The sequence below is a fragment of the Anguilla rostrata genome, chromosome 9, assembly GCF_018555375.3.
Source record: "Anguilla rostrata isolate EN2019 chromosome 9, ASM1855537v3, whole genome shotgun sequence".
NCBI lineage: Eukaryota > Metazoa > Chordata > Actinopteri > Anguilliformes > Anguillidae > Anguilla > Anguilla rostrata.
In genome coordinates this window covers 54,294,022-54,313,632 of record NC_057941.1, presented here as the reverse complement: position 1 = coordinate 54,313,632, position 19,611 = coordinate 54,294,022, and the positions used below count along the sequence as shown (strand labels likewise).

Below are 19,611 nucleotides of genomic sequence, written 5' to 3'. Positions count from 1 at the left end.
ACCCACCGGGTCCTTCTCCTGGACCTTCTGGAGATGATAATCCTGCCTCTGTCCTCTAAAGGTTTGACTCATATCCTGCAGATTGAACCGGCCAGGTGCCCCCCCTCTTGACAGGTGTCCCACAGGGCTCACTGCTGAGCCCTCTCTTCTTCTCTCTCCACACACTCGTTCGGTTCTGTCATCTGCACTCACAGCATCTAAAATAAATATGCTGAGCACACATTGCTTTCAGTGAGGAAATCAAATGTTTAATATAACATGTTCAAGGCATTTCATACAAGCAAACATCTAAAAGGGCTGTTAGTCCCTCTCTTGGTCACTTTCAGAGTGAACTCATCTCAAGATGTCAAACAGAACACAAGGCCCAAATGTGACATGACAATTTCAAACAACCAGTAACAGATAAACAGTATAAGGACTGGTCCACAGTAAGTATATAGAATTCCTGTACTGGCTTTCACAAACCAGACAGTGTACATTTTGAGTGAAAGATAAAGGTATTCATTTATAAAGACTCATTGGTGCAGTTTAACTCACATTTTACCTGTAATTATGATCATTTTTTGTGTTAAATAACAGCTTGTTTGCTGTCAGGTGATTAAAGAATATGATTTTATAGAGCAGCTGAAGCTGCTGAATCTCAGAAGGAGCTGAGTGGTTTGGGTGGTATTTCTGTACAGGGCTCCACAGCGAGGGCTACCCTGAGATTCACTGTTAGGTAATGTGGGTAATGTCGTACACATTTGCATATTTCCCAGAGTTCCTCTGGGGAGGAGACCTCATGGCCTGGGCCCATAAAAGTCGTCTCTCAGTTCCCGTCTCCTCAGAGCCACCTCTTTTCCATAAGCGCAGGCCTTTTTACGGACCAGGTCGACCTCATGCTCGATGTCGTTTATATAGATTCTCAGGAGAACCTGCTGGTTCTCGAAGGCCCGCTCCAGTGTGAGGTTGGTGTGGAGGTCGAAGGGCCTGAACGTGCCCCTGTCCTCGTACCGCCACTCGACCCGTTCCTGGAGCCGGACGGCCTCCCTCCTGCGGCTCTCCGCCTCCTCCGCCTCCTCCGCCTCGCGGATCATGCGCCGCACACAGGATTCGGCGGTGCGCACGTCGTGGGTTAGGCCCTCCAGGCGCACGCAGGGCAGGCCGCTCTGGCTCTCCAGCTGGATGCGCACGGTCAGCCTCCTCTGCAGCTCCTGCAGGGCGTGGCGGTGCCGCGGGGTCAGCAAGGCCACGCCCGGGTCGCGCAGGATCTGCTCCGTCTGCTCCTTCATCAGGAGGCGCTTCAGCTCGTCACAGGTCCCCCACACCGCCCCGGAGCTCTCTCCACACAGCTCAAACACCGCTGGAGAAAACTCCTCCCCCTCCAATGCAAACCCCTCCCTCTCCGACGCAAACCCCTCCCTCTCCGACGCAAACCCCTCCCTCTCCGACGCAAACCCCTCCCTCTTCAACACAAACCGCTCCTCCTCATTCCTGCTCTCTCCGCCCCCAGGCATTAAGAAGCTGCTGACCTTTTCTGCAAAATTAATACAAATAAACACAGAAGAACAACAGATGGTGAGATTATTGATGGTGAGACAGGATACAAGTGGAGATTTTAGAAAACACACTTCTACACTGCTTCTCTTCTCATCCCTAACTACATTAAACACACTCTTCTCTCACCTGTTGCTTTAGTAAACACACACACTCCGCTCACCTATCGCTTTAGTAAACACACACTCCTCTGACCTATCGCTTTAGTGAACACACACTCCTCTCACCTATCGCTTTAGTAAACACACACACTCCTCTCACCTATTGCTTTAGTAAACACACACACTCCGCTCACCTATCGCTTTAGTAAACACACACTCCTCTGACCTATCGCTTTAGTAAACACACACTCCTCTCACCTATCGCTTTAGTAAACACACACTCCTCTGACCTATCGCTTTAGTGAACACACACTCCTCTCACCTATCGCTTTAGTAAACACACACACTCCTCTCACCTATTGCTTTAGTAAACACACACACTCCGCTCACCTATCGCTTTAGTAAACACACACTCCTCTGACCTATCGCTTTAGTAAACACACACTCCTCTCACCTATCGCTTTAGTAAACACACACACTCCTCTCACCTATTGCTTTAGTAAACACACACTCCTCTCACCTATCGCTTTAGTAAACACACACTCCTCTCACCTATCGCTTTAGTAAACACACACACTCCTCTCACCTGTTGCTTTAGTAAACACACACTCCTCTGACCTATCGCTTTAGTAAACACACACTCCTCTCACCTATCGCTTTAGTAAACACACACTCCTCTCACCTATCGCTTTAGTAAACACACACTCCTCTCACCTATCGCTTTAGTAAACACACACTCCTCTGACCTATCGCTTTAGTAAACACACACTCCTCTGACCTATCGCTGTAGTAAACACACACTCCTCTCACCTATCGCTTTAGTAAACACACACTCCTCTCACCTATCGCTTTAGTAAACACACACTCCTCTCACCTATCGCTTTAGTAAACACACACTCCTCTCACCTATCGCTTTAGTAAACACACACTCCTCTCACCTATCGCTTTAGTAAACACACACTCCTCTCACCTATCGCTTTAGTAAACACACACTCCTCTCACCTATCGCTTTAGTAAACACACACTCCTCTCACCTATCGCTTTAGTAAACACACACTCCTCTCACCTATCGCTTTAGTAATAATATTCTTCTCCACAGGCAGGTCCCCGCCCTCCCTCTTCTTCATGCTCTTGTGGAAATCAGACACCATCTCTGGCTGGAAAATAACGATCTTCACAGACTTCAAATGTCGGCCAGTCTTCTTCACAAAGTCTGCCACAGCACTGATCATTGCTTCTGCCACCAGTGGGGGGCTAACTCCACCCTGACCTGAAACAGCCAATCAGAGAGGGGGAAGCCTGTAGAGCAGGGCTGCCAACCCTGTTCCTGGAAATCTGCCGTCCTGCAGGTTTTCACTCCAACCCTCCCAAAGCACACCTGATTCTACCAATTAGCAGCTCAACCAGATCTCTAGCTGTTTAATGAGTGCTTTGTTAGGGTTGGAGAGAAAACTTGTGGGTCGATAGATCTCCAGGAATAGGGTTGGAAACCACCACTGGTATTGAGAGAGAACGCAGCATGTAGAGAGAGAAAGAAAGAGAGAGAGAGCGCATCATGTATAAATGGAGAGAGAGCAGCATGTAGAGATGGAGAGAGAGCAGTGTCTAGCAACAGAGAAACAGAGTATTGATGGCTGTTTGAGGGAGCTTACCTGTGCCGAACGCGGGGAAGGCTACAGAAGAAGCCTTCATCTGCTCACACACCTGGAGCACCTGCAGAACCACACCCCTGATATTGGCCGGGTCGCTCTGCACCACAGTGTGGATGATGTTTTCACAGCGCAGGTTCCCAGACCGAGTCACAATCAGCCCATTGTGCGGCTGGGAGCCTGGAGACCAAAAGGGACCGTCTGACAGGCAGAACCCACACACAGAACCATCCCACACACACAGAACACACATATAGAACCCACACACAGAAGCTACATACAGAACCCACACACAGAACCATCCCACATACACAACACACACACAGAAGCTACATACAGAACCCACACACAGAACCCACATACAGAACTCACATACAGAACCCACAGAAGCCACACACAGAACACACATATAGAACCCGCACACAGAAGCTACATGCAGAACCCACACACAGAACCATCCCACATACAGAACACACACACAGAAGCCACACACAGAACCCACATACAGAACCCACACACGCAACTCACATACAGAACCCACAGAAGCCACACACAGAACCCACATATAGAACCCACATACATGTACAACATCACATAAACCATCATGACAGAACAATCCACATATAAATTCACATACTTGAACCCAGATAACAATATAACTTTCCATATTCTGTGCATCTCACTTAAACATGGTATCAGCTTCTCCCATTGGCTGTGCAGTGCTCACCTAACTGTGCACACTCATCCTCCACATCTGGGCCAGCTGCATCCAGAATGGCCTTAGACACACCTGCATAAGAAACACACAAACCCCCAGGGTACCTATGAGCTCCCATGATCCTTCCCCACCATGCCCTCCCACATCTCAAAAGAGCTACACACCTGACATGCTCACCTGTTTTCAGGGAGAAGGTGTCATTGGAGGAGTTCACGCATGATGGTCAGGGCTGCGGTGATTCGCGTAAGACCTCAGGCAGGTGGGACGGAGTCATGCGGGACCCCAGGGTGGGGCTGGAGACCAGGCCAAAGAAGGCTGGGAGGAGGGGAGGAGCAGGAGGAGCAGGAGGAGGGGAGAACCAGGAGGAGCAGGAAGAGAGGAGGAGTAGGAGGAGGTGTTTGGAAGTAGGAGGAGGTGTTTGGAAGACTTTGGTTCAGACTATCTTGTGTCTCCTTACTGTATGCTACTATAGTAAAGGCTTTTTATCTACATTTTATTCAATGGACTTAAGTGGACTTGATCCTGAGTTTGGTTGCACTGTTGTAAGTCGCTCTGGATAAGAGCGTCAGCTAAATGCCTATAATGTAATGTAATGTAATGTAATGGAAGAAAGCAAGGAATTCAGATACAGATATAATCTCTGGCATGTTTCATCCATCCCTTTTCTTTTTAAAAGGCGTCTGATCGAGGTATGCTAGACTCACTGAGAAACCTGGTGCAGAACATTAAAATGTGGTTTCTCTTATATTACAGATTAAACCGCTGTATTCACCGCGCTAACACTGCTGTTCTCCACTTCTGTACGTCACTCTGGATGAGAGGGTCTGCTTAGTGACTGTAATGTGGTGTCAGGAGATAACAGGGAATGTGACAGACCTCGCTGTGATTGGCCAGCATGGAATTTCTCCTGTTGCGATTGGCTGGAAGGGGGTCTGCTGGGTCCTCTGTGTCCAGGAGCCTGACCTCTGAACTCCCTCACAAAGCACTGGACAAGACGAGATCAGAGAAAGCAGAGGATGAGACGAGATCAGATAAAGCAGAGGATGAGAGGTCAGAGAAAGCAGAGCAGCCAGTTAAAGACCGCTCACCTCCACAGACTGGGCATCACTGGGGTGCACCATGAACACCACTTTCCGCAGGTGCCTGGGGGCCCTCTTGTGGCTGAAGGCCTGGACCTCCGACAGCATGATTTTGGCCACCAGCGGTTTGGGGAAGCCCAAGTTGCCGGTGCCGATGGCAGGGAAGGCCAGAGACTTGGCCCTCTGCTTCTCTGCATCCATCAAGCACACCTTCACCATGTGGATCAGCATCTGCAACACACAAACACACCCCTGCAGTGCCCTGCACAGCCCTGAGAGTGCAGTGCCCTATACAGCCCTGAGAGTGCAGCCCTGAGAATGCAGTGCCCTATACAGCCCTGAGAGTGCAACCCTGAGAGCGCAGTGCCCTGCACAACCCTGAGAGTGCAGTGCCCTGCACAACCCTGAGAGCGCAGTGCCCTGAATTGGCAGCAGGTGTGCCCAGGTCAGCCTTGTGATTGGCAGCAGGTGTGCCCAGGTGAAACCTCTGCAGGTGAAGTATTCGCGGGGTGCGGCTGTACCTCCTGGGCCTTGCCCAGCCCGCTGTCCCAGGGCGGACAGACGGTGTGGAAGATGTCGCTGCTCAGGCGGAATCCATCCGTGTGCAGGACGGCCCCGTACTCGGCCACGCCCCCGCCCCCGCCCTGCCGTCTGACCGCGCCCTGGAGCTCCGGGCCCGCGGCCTGCAGGAGGGCCTTGGAGACCGCGCCCATACTCAGGTCCAGGTCCGCAGAGATCGTGTTCACAATCACGTCCGTCTGTCAGGAGACACGGGTACATGTGTGTCACAGAAAAGAGCAGCACAGGCGTGTCACAGCTAATTCAGCAAAAATGTCACGCATGTTACACCTCTCCCTCACATAGATGTGACCCATTTTACACCTCTCCCTCACATAGATGTGACCCATTTTACACCTCTCGCATACACAGAAGTGGCCCATTTTACACCTCTCCCTCCCTCAGACAGATGTGACCCATTTTACACCTCTCCCTCCTTCAGATAGATGTGACCCATTTTACACCTCTCCCTCCTTCAAATAGATGTGACCCATTTTACACCTCTCCCTCCTTCAGATAGATGTGACCAATTAACCTCTCCCATCATGTGAGCCATTTACACCTCTCCCTCCCTCAAACAGATGTGACCCATTTTACACCTCTCCCTCCTTCAGATAGATGTGACCCATTTTACACCTCTCCCTCAGATAGATGTGCCCCATTTTACACCTTGCCTTCAGACAGATTAACTTTACTCACTGCAGCATCCTCAATGTTTCCTCTCCTGAGGACTATCAGCAGGCCCTCTTTAGTGTGCTTTGTCTCGAGCTCCCCCCTGCTCTCAGATGGTTTATCCCAGCTGTGGTCAGCAGAGCTCCAGGGCCTCTCAGGGGGACTGTTCCATTCTGCAGCTCGCGGGGCGGTCCTCTCTCTCTTCCGTTCAGGCCCAGGGGACTTCCTGGGCTGGGACAGCGCTTGGGGGCGCATGTCGGTGAACATGGTCCTCACGGCCTGGGCCATGGCCCGGACGGTTCTGTCGTCGTTGTTGAGCAGGTGTATTTTGGCGAGCGAGGACGAGGCGGGGCGGCGCTCCTGGCAGTGCTCCCGCACGGCTCTGGCGATGGTGTCGGCACAGCGCTCTAGCGGGAAGCCGAATATCCCCGAGCTGACGGCCGGGAGGGCGATGGAGACGCAACCGTGCCGCTCGGCCAGCGCCAGGCTGCGCCTCACGGCCCGGGCCAGCAGCTCCACGGAGCGGGCGGGGTCGGAGCTGGAGTAGCGCGGGCCCACGGCGTGCACCACGTGCCTGCAGGGCAGGCGGCCGGCGGCGGTGATGGCGGCGTCTCCGGGGCGCAGTGGGCCGTGGGCGCGGACATACGCGTCGCTGGCGTCCTGCAGCGCCTGCCCGGCGGCCTCCAGCAGCGCCCCCGCCAGCCCGCCGTAGTGCCGCAGGTCCTCGTTAGCGGCGTTCACCACCGCGTCCCCCGCGAAGCGCGTGATGTCCGCCCGGCCCACCGTCACCAGCACACCGGACTCCGTCTCCACCTGCACGCACTCCGCACCCCCACCCTCCTCCTCCTCCTCCTCTTCCTCCTGCTTGCCCTCATCCTGCAGCACCACCAGGCAGCCCTTCTCCTTCATTAGGACGGAGGACAGCTTCTCCTCCAGGAAGTACTTGCGGGCCCCAGGTTTGACGACGGTCAGCTGGTCGGTGAAGAGGGCGGAGTCCAGCTGGGAAAAGAGGCCCTTCAGGCCCTGAACCCGGAGCCGGGCCCCGGCCAGCACCACCCGCGGGCCCCCCCGTCGGCCCCCCCGCTGAAAGCGCACGCGCACCCCCTCAGCCTCCGCCTGCCTCCTCCAGGCGGAAGCCTTGTGGTCCCGGAGGAAGACGAGGGTGGCGATCGATCGCAGGGGGACGGCCTCTTCGGTGCGGGAGTACTCTTTGAGGAACTCGGCCAGGCGCTCGGTCGCCTCCTTCACCTCCCGCCGAAACCCGGCCACGCTCACGCCCCCCCGTCGGCCCGGCTGGATGCAGAGCCTGCTCCGCCCCGCCGAGTCGCGCACGCCCGCCAGCCGCGTTCTCAGCTCCGCCCACTCCGGCGTCAGCAGCACCGCCTCGTCCTCCACCTCCACGCTCTCGCACCCCAGCGCCTCCTGCAGGAGCCGGCCCGCTTTGGACAGCGCCTGCTCACTCGCCCCCAGCAGCACCGGCCCCTCGTTCTCCACCTGGCACACGGCGCCGACGCCGCCGGCGGTGAAGAGCTGGCGGGAGAGCTCCTCGCAGCCCGCGTCGCTCAGGAAGGCCCGGAGCTCCGGCTGCAGCTCCACCGGCCGCTGCCTCATCTCCAGCCTCCGCTCCAGCACCCAGCTCTTCAGCGCCAGCACCTCCGCGGGCAGCCCCCGCAGGACCAGCCGGCCCGCCTCGCTGCTGTAGCTCACGCCCAGGCCGGGGTACCTTTGGGCGGCGGGGCCCAGGCCGGCCTGCTGCAGGAGGTGGTGCATGCCCGGGGACAGGACGATCTCCTCCGACATCCCGTCCCTCTCCCGCTCCAGCCGAGCGGCCGCCCGCTGCACGATCCGCTCCACCGACCCCTGGATCCGCTCCACCTCTTCCGCCAGCCCAGCGATGGCCACCGCCCCACTGGGCAGATTTGGCAGCAGAATGGCACGCTTGCCCACCGCCTGGCGGATCTCAGACTCCGCCTCCTTCCACACGCCCGCGCTGACGGGGCACTCGATGCAGCGGTAGCGGGCCAAAGCGTCGCGGAACGCCCGCGCGGCATCGCCCCTCCAGGCCTCCATGCGATTGGCCGTCAGGCCCGGCTGCTTCAGCAGGCCCGGCAGTGGGCGAAGCTTGGCGTGGGCGGAGCTAAGCTCCACCTGGCAGAACAGCGTGCGCATCGAAGCGCTGATGGCAGTCTGCTGGTCCTCCAGGAGCAGGAAGTTCCCCAGGGCAGGGTGCAGGCTTTCGGTGACGGGCTCGGGGAGCTGCCACTCGGGCCGGTCCGGGCCGTACAGCGGCGTGCGCAGGTCCGGCTCGTACGGATACACCCTCACCGGCACTCTGTAGATACGGTGCGTCCTCTGCAGCACGGCCTCTGCAGCTGAGACACAACAACACGGCGGTCAAAAGCGCACATCTCACACAGATCAGATCACTGAGCTACACTGTGCATGCCCTGGGCACTAAGAGCTCATACACTGCTTCAGCACCACATGAGACCAAAATATAATGTGAAAAACACAATTCAGGACACAAGGTTTCTGTGCGACAAGGACAATATATTAGAACTGTTGGATGCATGTCGTCATGGATACGCCGGGGCACCTTTGGGGTCCTGGAACGTGACAACGGCGGCCTGTTGATCTGGGATCAGCCGAATGTCCGCCACGCGGTCCTTCTCAAAGTAGAGCTCCAGCACCTCCGGCTCCGCCTGGGGGGGCAGGTCCTCCACCCACACACTGCAGCTGGGCTCCAGAACCCGGCAGCGCAGCTGGTACTGCTGGAGCCGGCTGTGCCCACCACACCTAGACCGGAACCGCTCTGCGGCTGCAGGAAGAACACAGAATTCAGCCCTGTGCGCTGTTCCCCATTCAGCCCTGTGCAGCTGTTCTCTCATTCAGCCCCGTGCAGCTGTTCTCTCATTCAGCCCCGTGCAGCTGTTCCCCATTCAGCTCTGTGCAGCTGTTCCCCATTCAGCTCTGTGCAGCTGTTCTCCCATTCAGCCCTGTGCGGCTGTTCCCCATTCAGCCCTGTGCGGCTGTTCTCTCATTCAGCTCTGTGCAGCTGTTCCCCATTCAGCCCTGTGCGGCTGTTCTCCCATTCAGCCCTGTGCAGCTGTTCCCCATTCAGCCCTGTGTAGCTGTTCTCCCATTCAGCCCTGTGCAGCTGTTCCCCATTCAGCCCTGTGTAGCTATTCCCCATTCAGCCCTGTGCAGCTGTTCCCCATTCAGCCCTGTGCAGCTGTTCCCCATTCAGCCCTGTGCAGCTGTTCCCCATTCAGCCCTGTGCAGCTGTTCCCCATTCAGCCCTGGTGTGTTAACCCGCTCCCCTCTTCTCTTACCAGCAGGGTGGATGAAGGTTACCACGGCAGCGCTCACATCCCGAATCACTTCCAGAGAGTAGTCCCGCTCAGAAACACTGCAGATGTTCTCCACCGTCAAGCCCAGGAGCTCTCTGGTTAGCTTTTCCGGCACGTTCTCCAACAGCACAGCTGTGGCTTGGCCATGTTCCACTGAGTCAGTCTGTATGTCCTCCAGCACACCTGAAATGCAGGTAGGACCAGGAAGTCTTTCATGTCACGTGCACATGCATGCGTTTCTCATTACTTTCTCATCCAGGGCTCATAGAGCCTGGCAATCCCTCAGGCTGGTCAGTCTGATGTTAATCTGAACTCAAGGCTGAGTCCATCAGTTCATCAAACTCACCATCACCTGACTGATAAGCTTATGGTAACAGCACCCTGCACTGCTCTCTGTCACTTACAGTAACCATGGTAACAACACCCTACACTGCTCACTGTCACTTACAGTAACCATGGTAACAGCACCCTAATAAACATAACATAAACATAAACATTAATAAACACCCTGTCCAGCTCAGAGTTTAATAAACACCTTTAACATTAATAAACATCCTGTCCAACACAGAGTTTCATAAACACCCTATCTAATATCAAATATTAAAAGCCCTCCCATATGGAAAAGATAAATACACTCACATAATGACTATTTAATGAGGGGCTCTTTTCGAATGCTATAAAAAGGATGGCATGTTACATGTAACGTTACAATAAAATCAATAGTGGAATAAATTATGACCACTTTCAGGTTTTTCAAAACAAGGTTGTAGACAATTAGAAAGACATGTACATAATGTGAAATATGCTCCATCATGCAGAAAATCACTGTACCTGATTCTGCAGTTTTACTGTCACCCACTCCCTGAAAAAATAACAATAACAAAATATGAAATTATGTGAATATCTTGGTGAAGATGATGCTGTAGACATTTTTGTCACTGGGGCAAAATACGGACACAGAACATATACACTGCCAGACAAATATAGCAACACACTGACGATAAAACAGGAGTTTACCCTGTTTGTCTTTGGTTAAGACTCAGGGTAGGATATGTTCAGGTCCTCATCTGTCCCTGTGGGATTCCCTGTCCGTTCAGAAAGGCCACCAGCCTTTTGGCTGTTGTTTTGGTTTCATTATGCTTAATCATTACTGCTACCAAAGGTGGTCCACATCCATGTCATTGTTTTCAAATTACTGAGTGAAAGAGCCATTCAAAAATTAGAGGGTTTGTTCCAAATTAACCAGTTTATATCTGCACAATCAATAAATGCTATTGCAGAAAATGTGCCAGGGACACTCCCTTCAGAAAAAATCACGTGAAAATCACCTGTTTTCTTTTCACATGCGGAAATTGTCATTCACGTGAAAAATGCCAATCACTTGAGAAAATACCTAGTTCACATTTAATATTTTAATTCACATGTGAAAGGGCTCATTTCACGAGATTTCTTTCGTAAGGGACTTCTTTCCTCAGGTTAATGATCTTTGGATTGGTAATTAAACAGTGGCGAGATCACCACTTTGCATCTCAGCATTCGCTACACCCACATTAGGAACTTTACGCATCGACGTGTACGTAGATCAACAAGCTACGGTGGCAAACGAGAGCGATTCAAATTCACGCGTGCGCAAAAGAGCACAGATTAATTCACAGTCACCATAGGCGCACCCGTCGTTGCTTACGGTCTTATTCTAGGTGCTACAACTGCTTACAATGTTGATGTCACTTGGTCATAGCATTACGCCAGTGTACTATGTATTCACACACTCAGGTCTTTATATCCGAATAGCGAATCAACTCGTGGACCCAAATAAGTGAGCATACAACGAATAATTAATACCAGTGATTATGCACGTCATTTCCTGCAACGGACGCAATACGAAGTCCAATGTACATTCTATGAGCTATGACAGTAAGCGGTATCCTGCTTTAACTGGCTGAGATTTATTGTTCTCTCTCTCAGCGTCGGAACCAATCAAGCTCCGATGTTCGGGGGATAAGTGACTCATCTGTATAACTGCCTGTAACTGGTTGTTGCAGGTGTTTGTGGCGTCAAATGATTAAAGTCGATCACGATGAAACTCGATAAAATAGGCTACCAAGACATTCATCCATTCAGTTATGCACTGTAACTCTGGTATGTTTATATTGGCATACAATACAAATATTAGTAGGGTTCTATATTTAATATTTATCTCCTAAACTGGAAAGTTGATTGATTATATAAAGTAGTGAATCGAAACTCACCGCCCCAGGAACCGCCTCTTGTGGGTATTCCGCGCACAGAGAAAGTCGCAGTTTCGTTTCGTCTGATACTGCGAGTTCGTGGTCTTCTTTCGCAAGGACTCTTTCCCTGGCTGTATTAATAGTGGAAATTAAAACATGCATATAATATAAACAGTCAGCCAAATTAGTTCAATGAAAGGGAAATATAGTCAGTAAAAATTACATTGAAACTATTTAACCTGAAAAACACAATACAGCCGAACTAAAGTAGGCTACTGCAGCTGTCCGCTAGAGGGGGCTCGCCAACTTTTCAGTGGTTGTGGTTTTCTGCTCGCATTAGATTGCATTAGATTACATCAAACAAAGAGCACGCGCATTAATTTTGCACAAATTGAATAAATAATAATGATTGACTTGTAATCGCGTTACATAGGTAACCCATTTCCACAAACGTATTACTTCCGTTTTTATACGCGATGTAGCAATCGAGCGCGGTTTGACTGCGTTTCCATACCGTCTTCGGATTTAAAGTGGACAGTAGCGCATCGGCCGGTAAACTCAACGTGACAGTCTCCGCCGCCCGACTTCTTTTTGCTCTGAAAGTATATCTGTAGTTTGTTCTTTATCACTTTCGGGGGGTTAGAGCCCCATTCGCCCGTGACGGTGACTGGATACTGGTAGTCCTCCATGTCGAATGAACGCAAGTTTTGTTTTCTTTGACTTGGTGATCTGCTGCGTTCAGTTTCGCTTTTGATTTGCCTCGAATGGAAATCTTTGCCAGGCTTTCAGGACAGTACTTAAAACAACAGGTTTCTTATTTAACTTCCGACAATTTTTGACGGCACTCTCGCTAAGAAACACAAATAGCCAAACTTCAGCGCACACGTTTTATATATAATAATTTTTGTACATGTGTGCGTTATGCAATTTTTAAAGATTTAGAAAACAGAGACAGGGCGTTTAAAAATATATCAAATGCAGTTTGAGACTTCAGACATTTGCTTTTCTAACAACTTTTTTTTTTTTACCGTATAGTTCTAGTCTACCTTTCGATCAACCATAAAAATACTTAGTTTTATGTTAGGGAGGTCTAACTTCTTTTGGCGATCTTTCAGAAAACACATTTTGACAGTTTCTTTTCCATGCATAGTCATAAATGCTACAGTGTAATCAAATGGCAGCAGATCGTTAACATGCCAGAATATAACGGTTGTCTGTTTTAATACAATGTTTAAATGTATCTGCTTCCCTCGGCATGTAATTACTATTGTTGGAGGGAAGCGCATCATCGCCTGTGCGACTTTTTAGGTGGGGTTATTATTTTTTTTATTTTTTTTATTTATTTTTACTGCAGTGATACTCAAACCTGGTCCCGGATAGCCACAGTCTGCGTTGTGTGTTTTTTTCTTCAGATCAGTGGCTGATTCAGACCCGACAAACCAGGTGACCCGAATTAACTGTGTAATCAGCTGCTTTAACTGATCCATTGCTGTGCTGCTCAGGTGCTGAGTAATAACGAAAACCAGCGGGTGCAGGACCGAGAGTGAGGACCACTCTCACAGACATGCTTTTTATAGCATTAAAACCTCCATCCATGTTCACTTTCCTTCCTGACTCTCCCCATATTAGATCACCTAATTGTTTTATAAATTAGAAACTCGGTTGTATGATCAGTCAACTGACTGCCTCTGGAGTGTCTACGGGGACCCCTAAAGGAGAACCATTGAATTACAAGTTTAAATCCCTGCAGGTCACATGGTGGAGACCGAACAAAAAGAGGTAAGTTGTGTATTTTATTTTGTTTCTGAAATGAAGGTCCGAATACCTCTGTATTCACCGTTGTTTAAGGGGTCAGCTAAAGCGCCTTTCTTTTGGTTTCAACTTCAAATACATCAAGTATTGTTGAGTAAGTGAAGCACTAGAAATAGAAGACCTTCCTATCTAATAGGCTTTGGAATAAAAATTCAGTTTGAACCAGGAATATTATCTAGACTCTAGAGCAGGGGTGGGCAATGAGGGCCGTATCTGTTTCTGGTTTTCATGCCAACTTCTGGCATTAATTACTTAATTACCCCTAACATTTACGCCATCTGGCATTTCACCTGCATTTCTTGAAAAGTGCATGAAGGACAGCCAAAGACTGTTCTTGTGTCTGTATATGAGATGTTTTACTGTGATCTAATTTACGAGTGAACCAGTGTTGGTGTGTACAGCCAATTAGCTCATCATGAGTAATTGGTGGAAACAAAAACCTGCAAACACACCGGCCCTCCAGGACTGGAATTGCCCACCCCTGCTCTAGAGCATGGGTTAAATACTGACCATGTATCAATTAAGGAAAGGGCATTACCAAAATCCACTATCAAGTTGAATGTCATTATATTTGGTTGGATACTTATCCATCCAGTTATCAGGAGTAACTCTGTGAAACTATTTGTGTAACCACAGATATTAACCAAAATGTAAAAATAACATTCAATGTCCAAAACGCCTTCCTCGTCAATCTTGTGGGTGTCTGTTTTCCCAGGATTGCGATTAAGGCATAGAGCTACTCCTGCAGCTGGGTTAGACCGATCGAGATGTACAAGAACTGGAGACAGCTTCCGCGTACCGGCTGTTCCTCAGTTCGACCAGTGGTAGCCAACCCTGTTCCTGGAGATCTACCATCCTATAGGTTTTCATTCCAACCCTAATTTGGCACACTTGGCTCTACTAATTAGCAGCTCAACAAGATCTCTAGCTGTTGAATGAGGTTTGCTTTGTTAGGGTTGGAGAGAAAACCTACAGGACTTTTGTTACATCAAGATGGGCACATTAGAGATGGTATTTGATTAATCCAAAATAAGGTAAGATGTTTCCGATAAACTGTCACACAGACGCGTCAAAAGAAAAAGTGGATGTAATCTGTCATAACGATGCCTTGGTCTGATTAGGTCTGCATCTCAGTACGTGCAGCCAAGATTACTCCCAGAGATTGGTACTGGACTCTGAACTAGTTGAACATTTTCTGTCAGGCGTGCTAACTGATCTGGTTTCAGTTTCAGTGTCAGGCTAACTAGTCTGGAGTCAGTTTGTGTGCCAGGCTAACTGATCTGAAGTTAATACAAGTGTCAGTCTGTAGGCAGTGATTAAATTTGGTGTGTTTTGAAATGCTGAATGAACTGAGCAGAATTTGCACAGATGTCACTCATAAGTACACTGGGAAAAAAAGAATGTGTGAATATTCATTATGTGGCAGCAGGAGGTGTAGGTAATTATTTTAACCAGTAGATGGCAGCAAAGTCTGCATTAGCAGGATTTGTCAGCAGCTCTGAAGGAGAGTTGAGAGGACCGTCCTGTTGGGACAAATGCACAGTGCCTTTTCAGTGAGACTGCAGTCTGGTGTTCAGTGAGTGGTGTAGCTGTGTGCAAATGAGCTGTTTTACTAGTCCTGTACAGGAGGGGAATCTGCAGGAGGGGAATCTGCAGGAGGGGAATCTGTGCAGGAGGGGAATCTGTGCAGGAGGGGAATCTGTGCAGGAGCGGGATCTGTGCAGGAGGAGAATCTGTGCAGGAGGAGATCTGTGCAGGAGGAGATCTGTGCAGGAGGAGGTCTGTGCAGGAGCGGGATCTGTGCAGGAGGAGAATCTATGCAGGAGGAGATCTGTGCAGGAGCGGGATCTGTGCAGGAGGAGAATCTGTGCAGGAGGAGATCTGTGCAGGAGGAGATCTGTGCAGGAGGAGGTCTGTGCAGGAGCGGGATCTGTGCAGGAGGAGAATCTGTGCAGGAGAGGGATCTGTGCAGGAGGAGGATCTGTGCAGGAGGAGAATCTATGCAGGAGCGGGATCTGTGCAGGAGCGGGATCTGTGCAGGAGGAGAATCTGTGCAGGAGGAGATCTGTGCAGGAGGAGATCTGTGCAGGAGGAGGTCTGTGCAGGAGCGGGATCTGTGCAGGAGGAGAATCTGTGCAGGAGAGGGATCTGTGCAGGAGGAGATCTGTGCAGGAGCGGTGTGGAGGTTCGCTGGTGCTGTGGTGCAGGCTTCAGGCAGGAGCTCTGCAGGTGCTGAAACTCATAATGGGGGTTTATCTCCCTCCTGTGTTGCCCCTTGTGACCGTAGGGTTAGGGGGTTGCTCCTCCTTTACGCAGGACAACTCCTCTGCAGCCCATAATAAAACAACTGTAACCGCAGCAACCACAACACATAATTTAAAAAATGCAGTACTTTAATTTTCCATGGTTGTTTTTAATGAGCATGGCCTGATGGTGTTGAGCAGGTTAGCAGTGATAGTACTCAGTCTTAATGAAAGTTTTATCGGACCAGCGAGAAGCATCATAACCAAGGAGAGCTCAGGCTGCACCTCTACCATCTACCCAAATATTTCACCTGCTGCTGCTGCATTCACTTTTGACACTACGTTACCATGGTAATGACCTGTATGTAACCATGGCTCTTTACCCAGCCTGCCGCAGGCTCAACCCAGGTCACCTGACTTGCTCAGCGGTGTTGGCCTTGATGCCACGATAACGGTTCAGCTCCACCTTGTCCTTATTTGCACACAAGCTGTCACTCTCCTGGCCGATGGGCGTTTCCACGGCAACATTATTCCGCTAACGCAGCTGAGTGGACTCTCCTCGCTCAGAGCAGCTGGACTTCACTCCCGTCAGGGTGGGCAGGCCCAGCAGCTCCAGCAGGTCCAGCAGACCCCGCAGGTCCAGTAGACCCAGCAGACCCCGCAGGTCCAGTAGACCCAGCAGACCCCGCAGGTCCAGTAGATCCAGCAGACCCAGCAGGTCCAGTAGACCCAACAGACCCCACAGGTCCAGCAGGTCCAGCAGGCCCAGCAGGCCCCCTGCACTTAGTGACATCAAACATTTCATTGGAAGAGAGTTATTTAAAGAAGCAATAGATGCAAACTCAAACACCCACGACATGCTACATTTAGAGCAGGCCTGCCCAGCCATGTTCTGGGAGATCTACCATAATGTTGGTTTTCAGTCCAACTCTAACAAAGCACACCTCATTCAACAGCTAGAGCAGGGCTGCCCAACCCTGTTCCTGAATATCTACTGTCCTGTAAGCTTTTATTTCAACCCTAATCTGGTACACCTGACTCATTTACAGCCCCGTGAGCTCTCTAGCTGCTGAGTGAGGTGTGCTTTGTCAGGGTTGGAGTGAAAACCTACAGGACGGTAGTTCTGATTTACAGCATACGCTGCAGGGTGCAAATGCAAATTCATATGAACACAGCACATTCAGCCTGTGCTCCCCATAAACGGTGCACAGTGGCACAGGGGAGGTGAGGAGCATGTCCTGCCAGAGAGTCTAGTGCACCAGATTAAAGGGAAAGTGTTCTCCACAGAGTCGCAGCAGAGATTAGATTTCTGCTGAGCCCTTGTGTTTTTATTTTCTGGGGAGAAATTTGTTTTCACTCTTTATTTATTCATTTTTGTATTTGATTGTTTTTTCCTCCTCTGTTTGTAGGACAGTTGCCCTGTCAGTGTGTGTTTCCTTGCTGGTTTAAGAGGCAAAGCTCTGGATGAGGTGCTGTCCTGTCTCCTCATATTAAATCTGTGACCAGCCTGCAGAGTGTTCTCCATGGAGGGGGGGTGGGGAGAGGTGAGTGACAGAAGAGAGGTAACAGCCCACTGCAGCTCATTCAGGTAGCCCTGAAAATGATTGATTCCTTACTCTAAACTCACTGCATTGTGTTCAATACAGCCTTCTTATGGACAATTCAGCTCTCCCCACAAGAACCACAGGCTCTCCCGAACACAGCTCAGGTCACTCTGATACAGCACAGCTCAGTCCAATACAGCACAGCCCACTGTAATACAGCACAGCTCAGCCCAATACAGCACAGCCCACTGTAACACAGCACAGCCCAGTCTAATGCAGCACAGCTCAGTCTAATACAGCACAGCTCGGTCTAATACAGCACAGCCCAGTCTAATACAGCACAGCTCAGTCTTAATACAGCACAGCCCAGTCTAATACAGCACAGCCCAGTCTTAATACAGCACAGCTCAGTCTTAATACAGCACAGCCCAGTCTTAATACAGCACAGCCCGCTCTAATACAGCACAGCCCAGTCCAATACAGCACAGCCCAGTCCAATACAGCACAGCCCAGTCCAATACAGCACAGCTCAGTCTAACACAGCACAGCTCAGTCTAACACAGCACAGCTCAGTCTAACACAGCACAGCTCACTCCAATACAGCACAGCCCACTGTAATACAGCACAGTTTAGTCTAACACAGCACAGCCCACTGAAGATGTCAGTATCTCAGCTTCTCATGCACATGATCATGAGCCGCACACATACGTTTGCGTGCGTGTAAAAATGCATGTTTACCTGCCCGCACGCACCGTGGTGTGTGTGTTTAATTATAGTCGGGGTATGAAATATAAATGAGCCGTGTGAAGCTCTGGGCTCTGATGTGGATGCAGTGCCCTGAGGGTGGAGAGTATATGAATGATCACAATGCTGTTTACCACTGCTTTACCATCCTGTGCACCTCAACACAGTCACCCAACACCTCAACACTGTCACTCAACACTACAATCCAATGCTGCTTCAGCACTGCAGTCACTCAACACCACAACCCAACGATGTCCATGCAGTCCTCAACCACACGCTGCTTACGCACTGCAGTCACTCAACACACACCCAACGCTGCTAAGCACTGCTCACTCAACACTACAATCCAACGCTGCTTCAGCACTGCAGTCACTCAACACCACAACCCAACGATGCTTACGCACTGCAGTCACTCAACACCACAACCCAACGATGCTTACGCACTGCAGTCACTCAACACCACAACCCAACGCTGCTTACGCACTGCAGTCACTCAACACCACAACCCAACGCTGCTTACGCACTGCAGTCACTCAACATCACAACCCAACGCTGCATCAGCACTGCAGTCAGTTCACCTAAACACATTGGTTGCGTAGATCACTATTGGCAAGGACTTCTATATCCTCTTATCTTTTTTCTCTATTCAGAACAGTAATATTCTCTCTCTCTCATTCTCTCTCACTCTCTTGCTGCTGCTGTTATTTTTTGCTTTTCTCTGTGTTTCTGGCAGAGGTTGGCTGTTCTTACTGTATTAGAGAATGAGTTTGCATTTGTTCTCACGCCCTCTGTGTAGCCGGCTTGTTCCGTGGGTAGGGAGGTTTGGAATATCTCTACTGATGTGTATATTGCTAATTCTCCCCATCATTCCTGAAATTACGCACAACAGGAAACTGAGTGAGAAAGGAAAGAGTTGAAGAGGAGGGGGAGAGAGGGGGAGGGAGAAACAGGGATGATGAGATAGATAGAAGGTAGAGAGGGAGTGGGGGATGGAGAGAGAGAGAGAGGGGTGGCCTGTGAGCATTCCTCCAGCTCAGTGAAGTGAGAAACAGAATGCTGTAAAAGCTCCATCAAGCTTATATAACCTGTCCCTGTATAGTGTGTGTGTGTGTGTGTGTGTGTGTGGTGCGCGTGTGTGTGTGCGTGTGTGTGTGTGCGCGTGTGTGTGTGTGTGCACGCGTGTGTGTGTGTGTGTGTGTGTGTGTGCGTGCGTGTGTGTGTGGGGTGTGTGGTGTGCGTGCGTGTGTGTGTGTGTGCGTGCGTGCCTGTGACTGCAGTGCAGACGATGTGAAAAGCATGTTTCTTATAGAGTAGACAGAGCAGATTCTTTCTCATGTGCAGAATGGGCCCTCTGTGGTTGTGCTCCATGCAGCTTCA

The 19,611-nt window shown here is 50.5% G+C and overlaps 2 protein-coding genes across 6 annotated transcripts in view; one reads left to right on the top strand and one right to left on the bottom strand.

Moving 5' to 3' along the window:
- Window positions 1-226: 226 nt before the first annotated feature.
- LOC135264334 (protein mono-ADP-ribosyltransferase PARP14-like) lies at window positions 227-12,772 on the bottom strand. The gene is made up of 15 exons (XM_064353199.1): window positions 12,406-12,772; window positions 11,913-12,022; window positions 10,495-10,525; window positions 9,646-9,846; window positions 8,910-9,131; window positions 6,341-8,685; window positions 5,605-5,841; window positions 5,093-5,314; window positions 4,881-4,989; window positions 4,255-4,319; window positions 4,182-4,221; window positions 4,014-4,076; window positions 3,290-3,466; window positions 2,704-2,907; window positions 227-1,516 (listed from the first exon to the last, which is right to left on the bottom strand). The coding sequence occupies exons 1-15, from the start codon at window positions 12,578-12,580 to the stop codon at window positions 780-782; spliced, it is 4,938 nt and encodes a 1,645-aa protein (XP_064209269.1). The 5' UTR covers window positions 12,581-12,772; the 3' UTR covers window positions 227-779.
- Window positions 12,773-12,935: 163 nt separating this feature from the next.
- kcnip1b (Kv channel interacting protein 1 b) overlaps window positions 12,936-19,611 on the top strand; it is a 47,171-nt gene continuing 40,495 nt past the window's right edge. For 2 of the 5 annotated variants that reach the window (XM_064353083.1, XM_064353078.1), the window contains exons 1-2: window positions 12,936-13,670; window positions 15,320-17,490. Coding sequence is in view for 1 of the 5 variants with exons in the window: in XM_064353077.1 (XP_064209147.1) it covers window positions 13,127-13,199; window positions 13,304-13,334; window positions 13,642-13,670 (133 nt within the window). In the remaining 4 variants the exon portion in view is untranslated. Of the gene's footprint in view, window positions 13,671-14,418; window positions 14,738-15,319; window positions 17,491-19,611 lie in introns of all 5 variants that reach the window. The other 3 variants (XM_064353077.1, XM_064353079.1, XM_064353080.1) reach the window with 3 other exon arrangements.

What these genes read in the sequence shown, in the direction of transcription:
- LOC135264334 (XM_064353199.1), bottom strand. Translation starts at nt 12,580, where the DNA reads ATGGAGGACTACCAGTATCCAGTCACCGTCACGGGCGAATGGGGCTCT. An exon ending in AAGAGGCGGTTCCTGGGGCG is followed by an intron (nt 10,526 to 11,912) that starts GTGAGTTTCGAT and finishes TTATTTTTTCAG; the next exon opens with GGAGTGGGTGACAGTAAAAC. An exon ending in GGCTGGGCAAGGCCCAGGAG is followed by an intron (nt 5,315 to 5,604) that starts GTACAGCCGCAC and finishes TGTGTGTTGCAG; the next exon opens with ATGCTGATCCACATGGTGAA.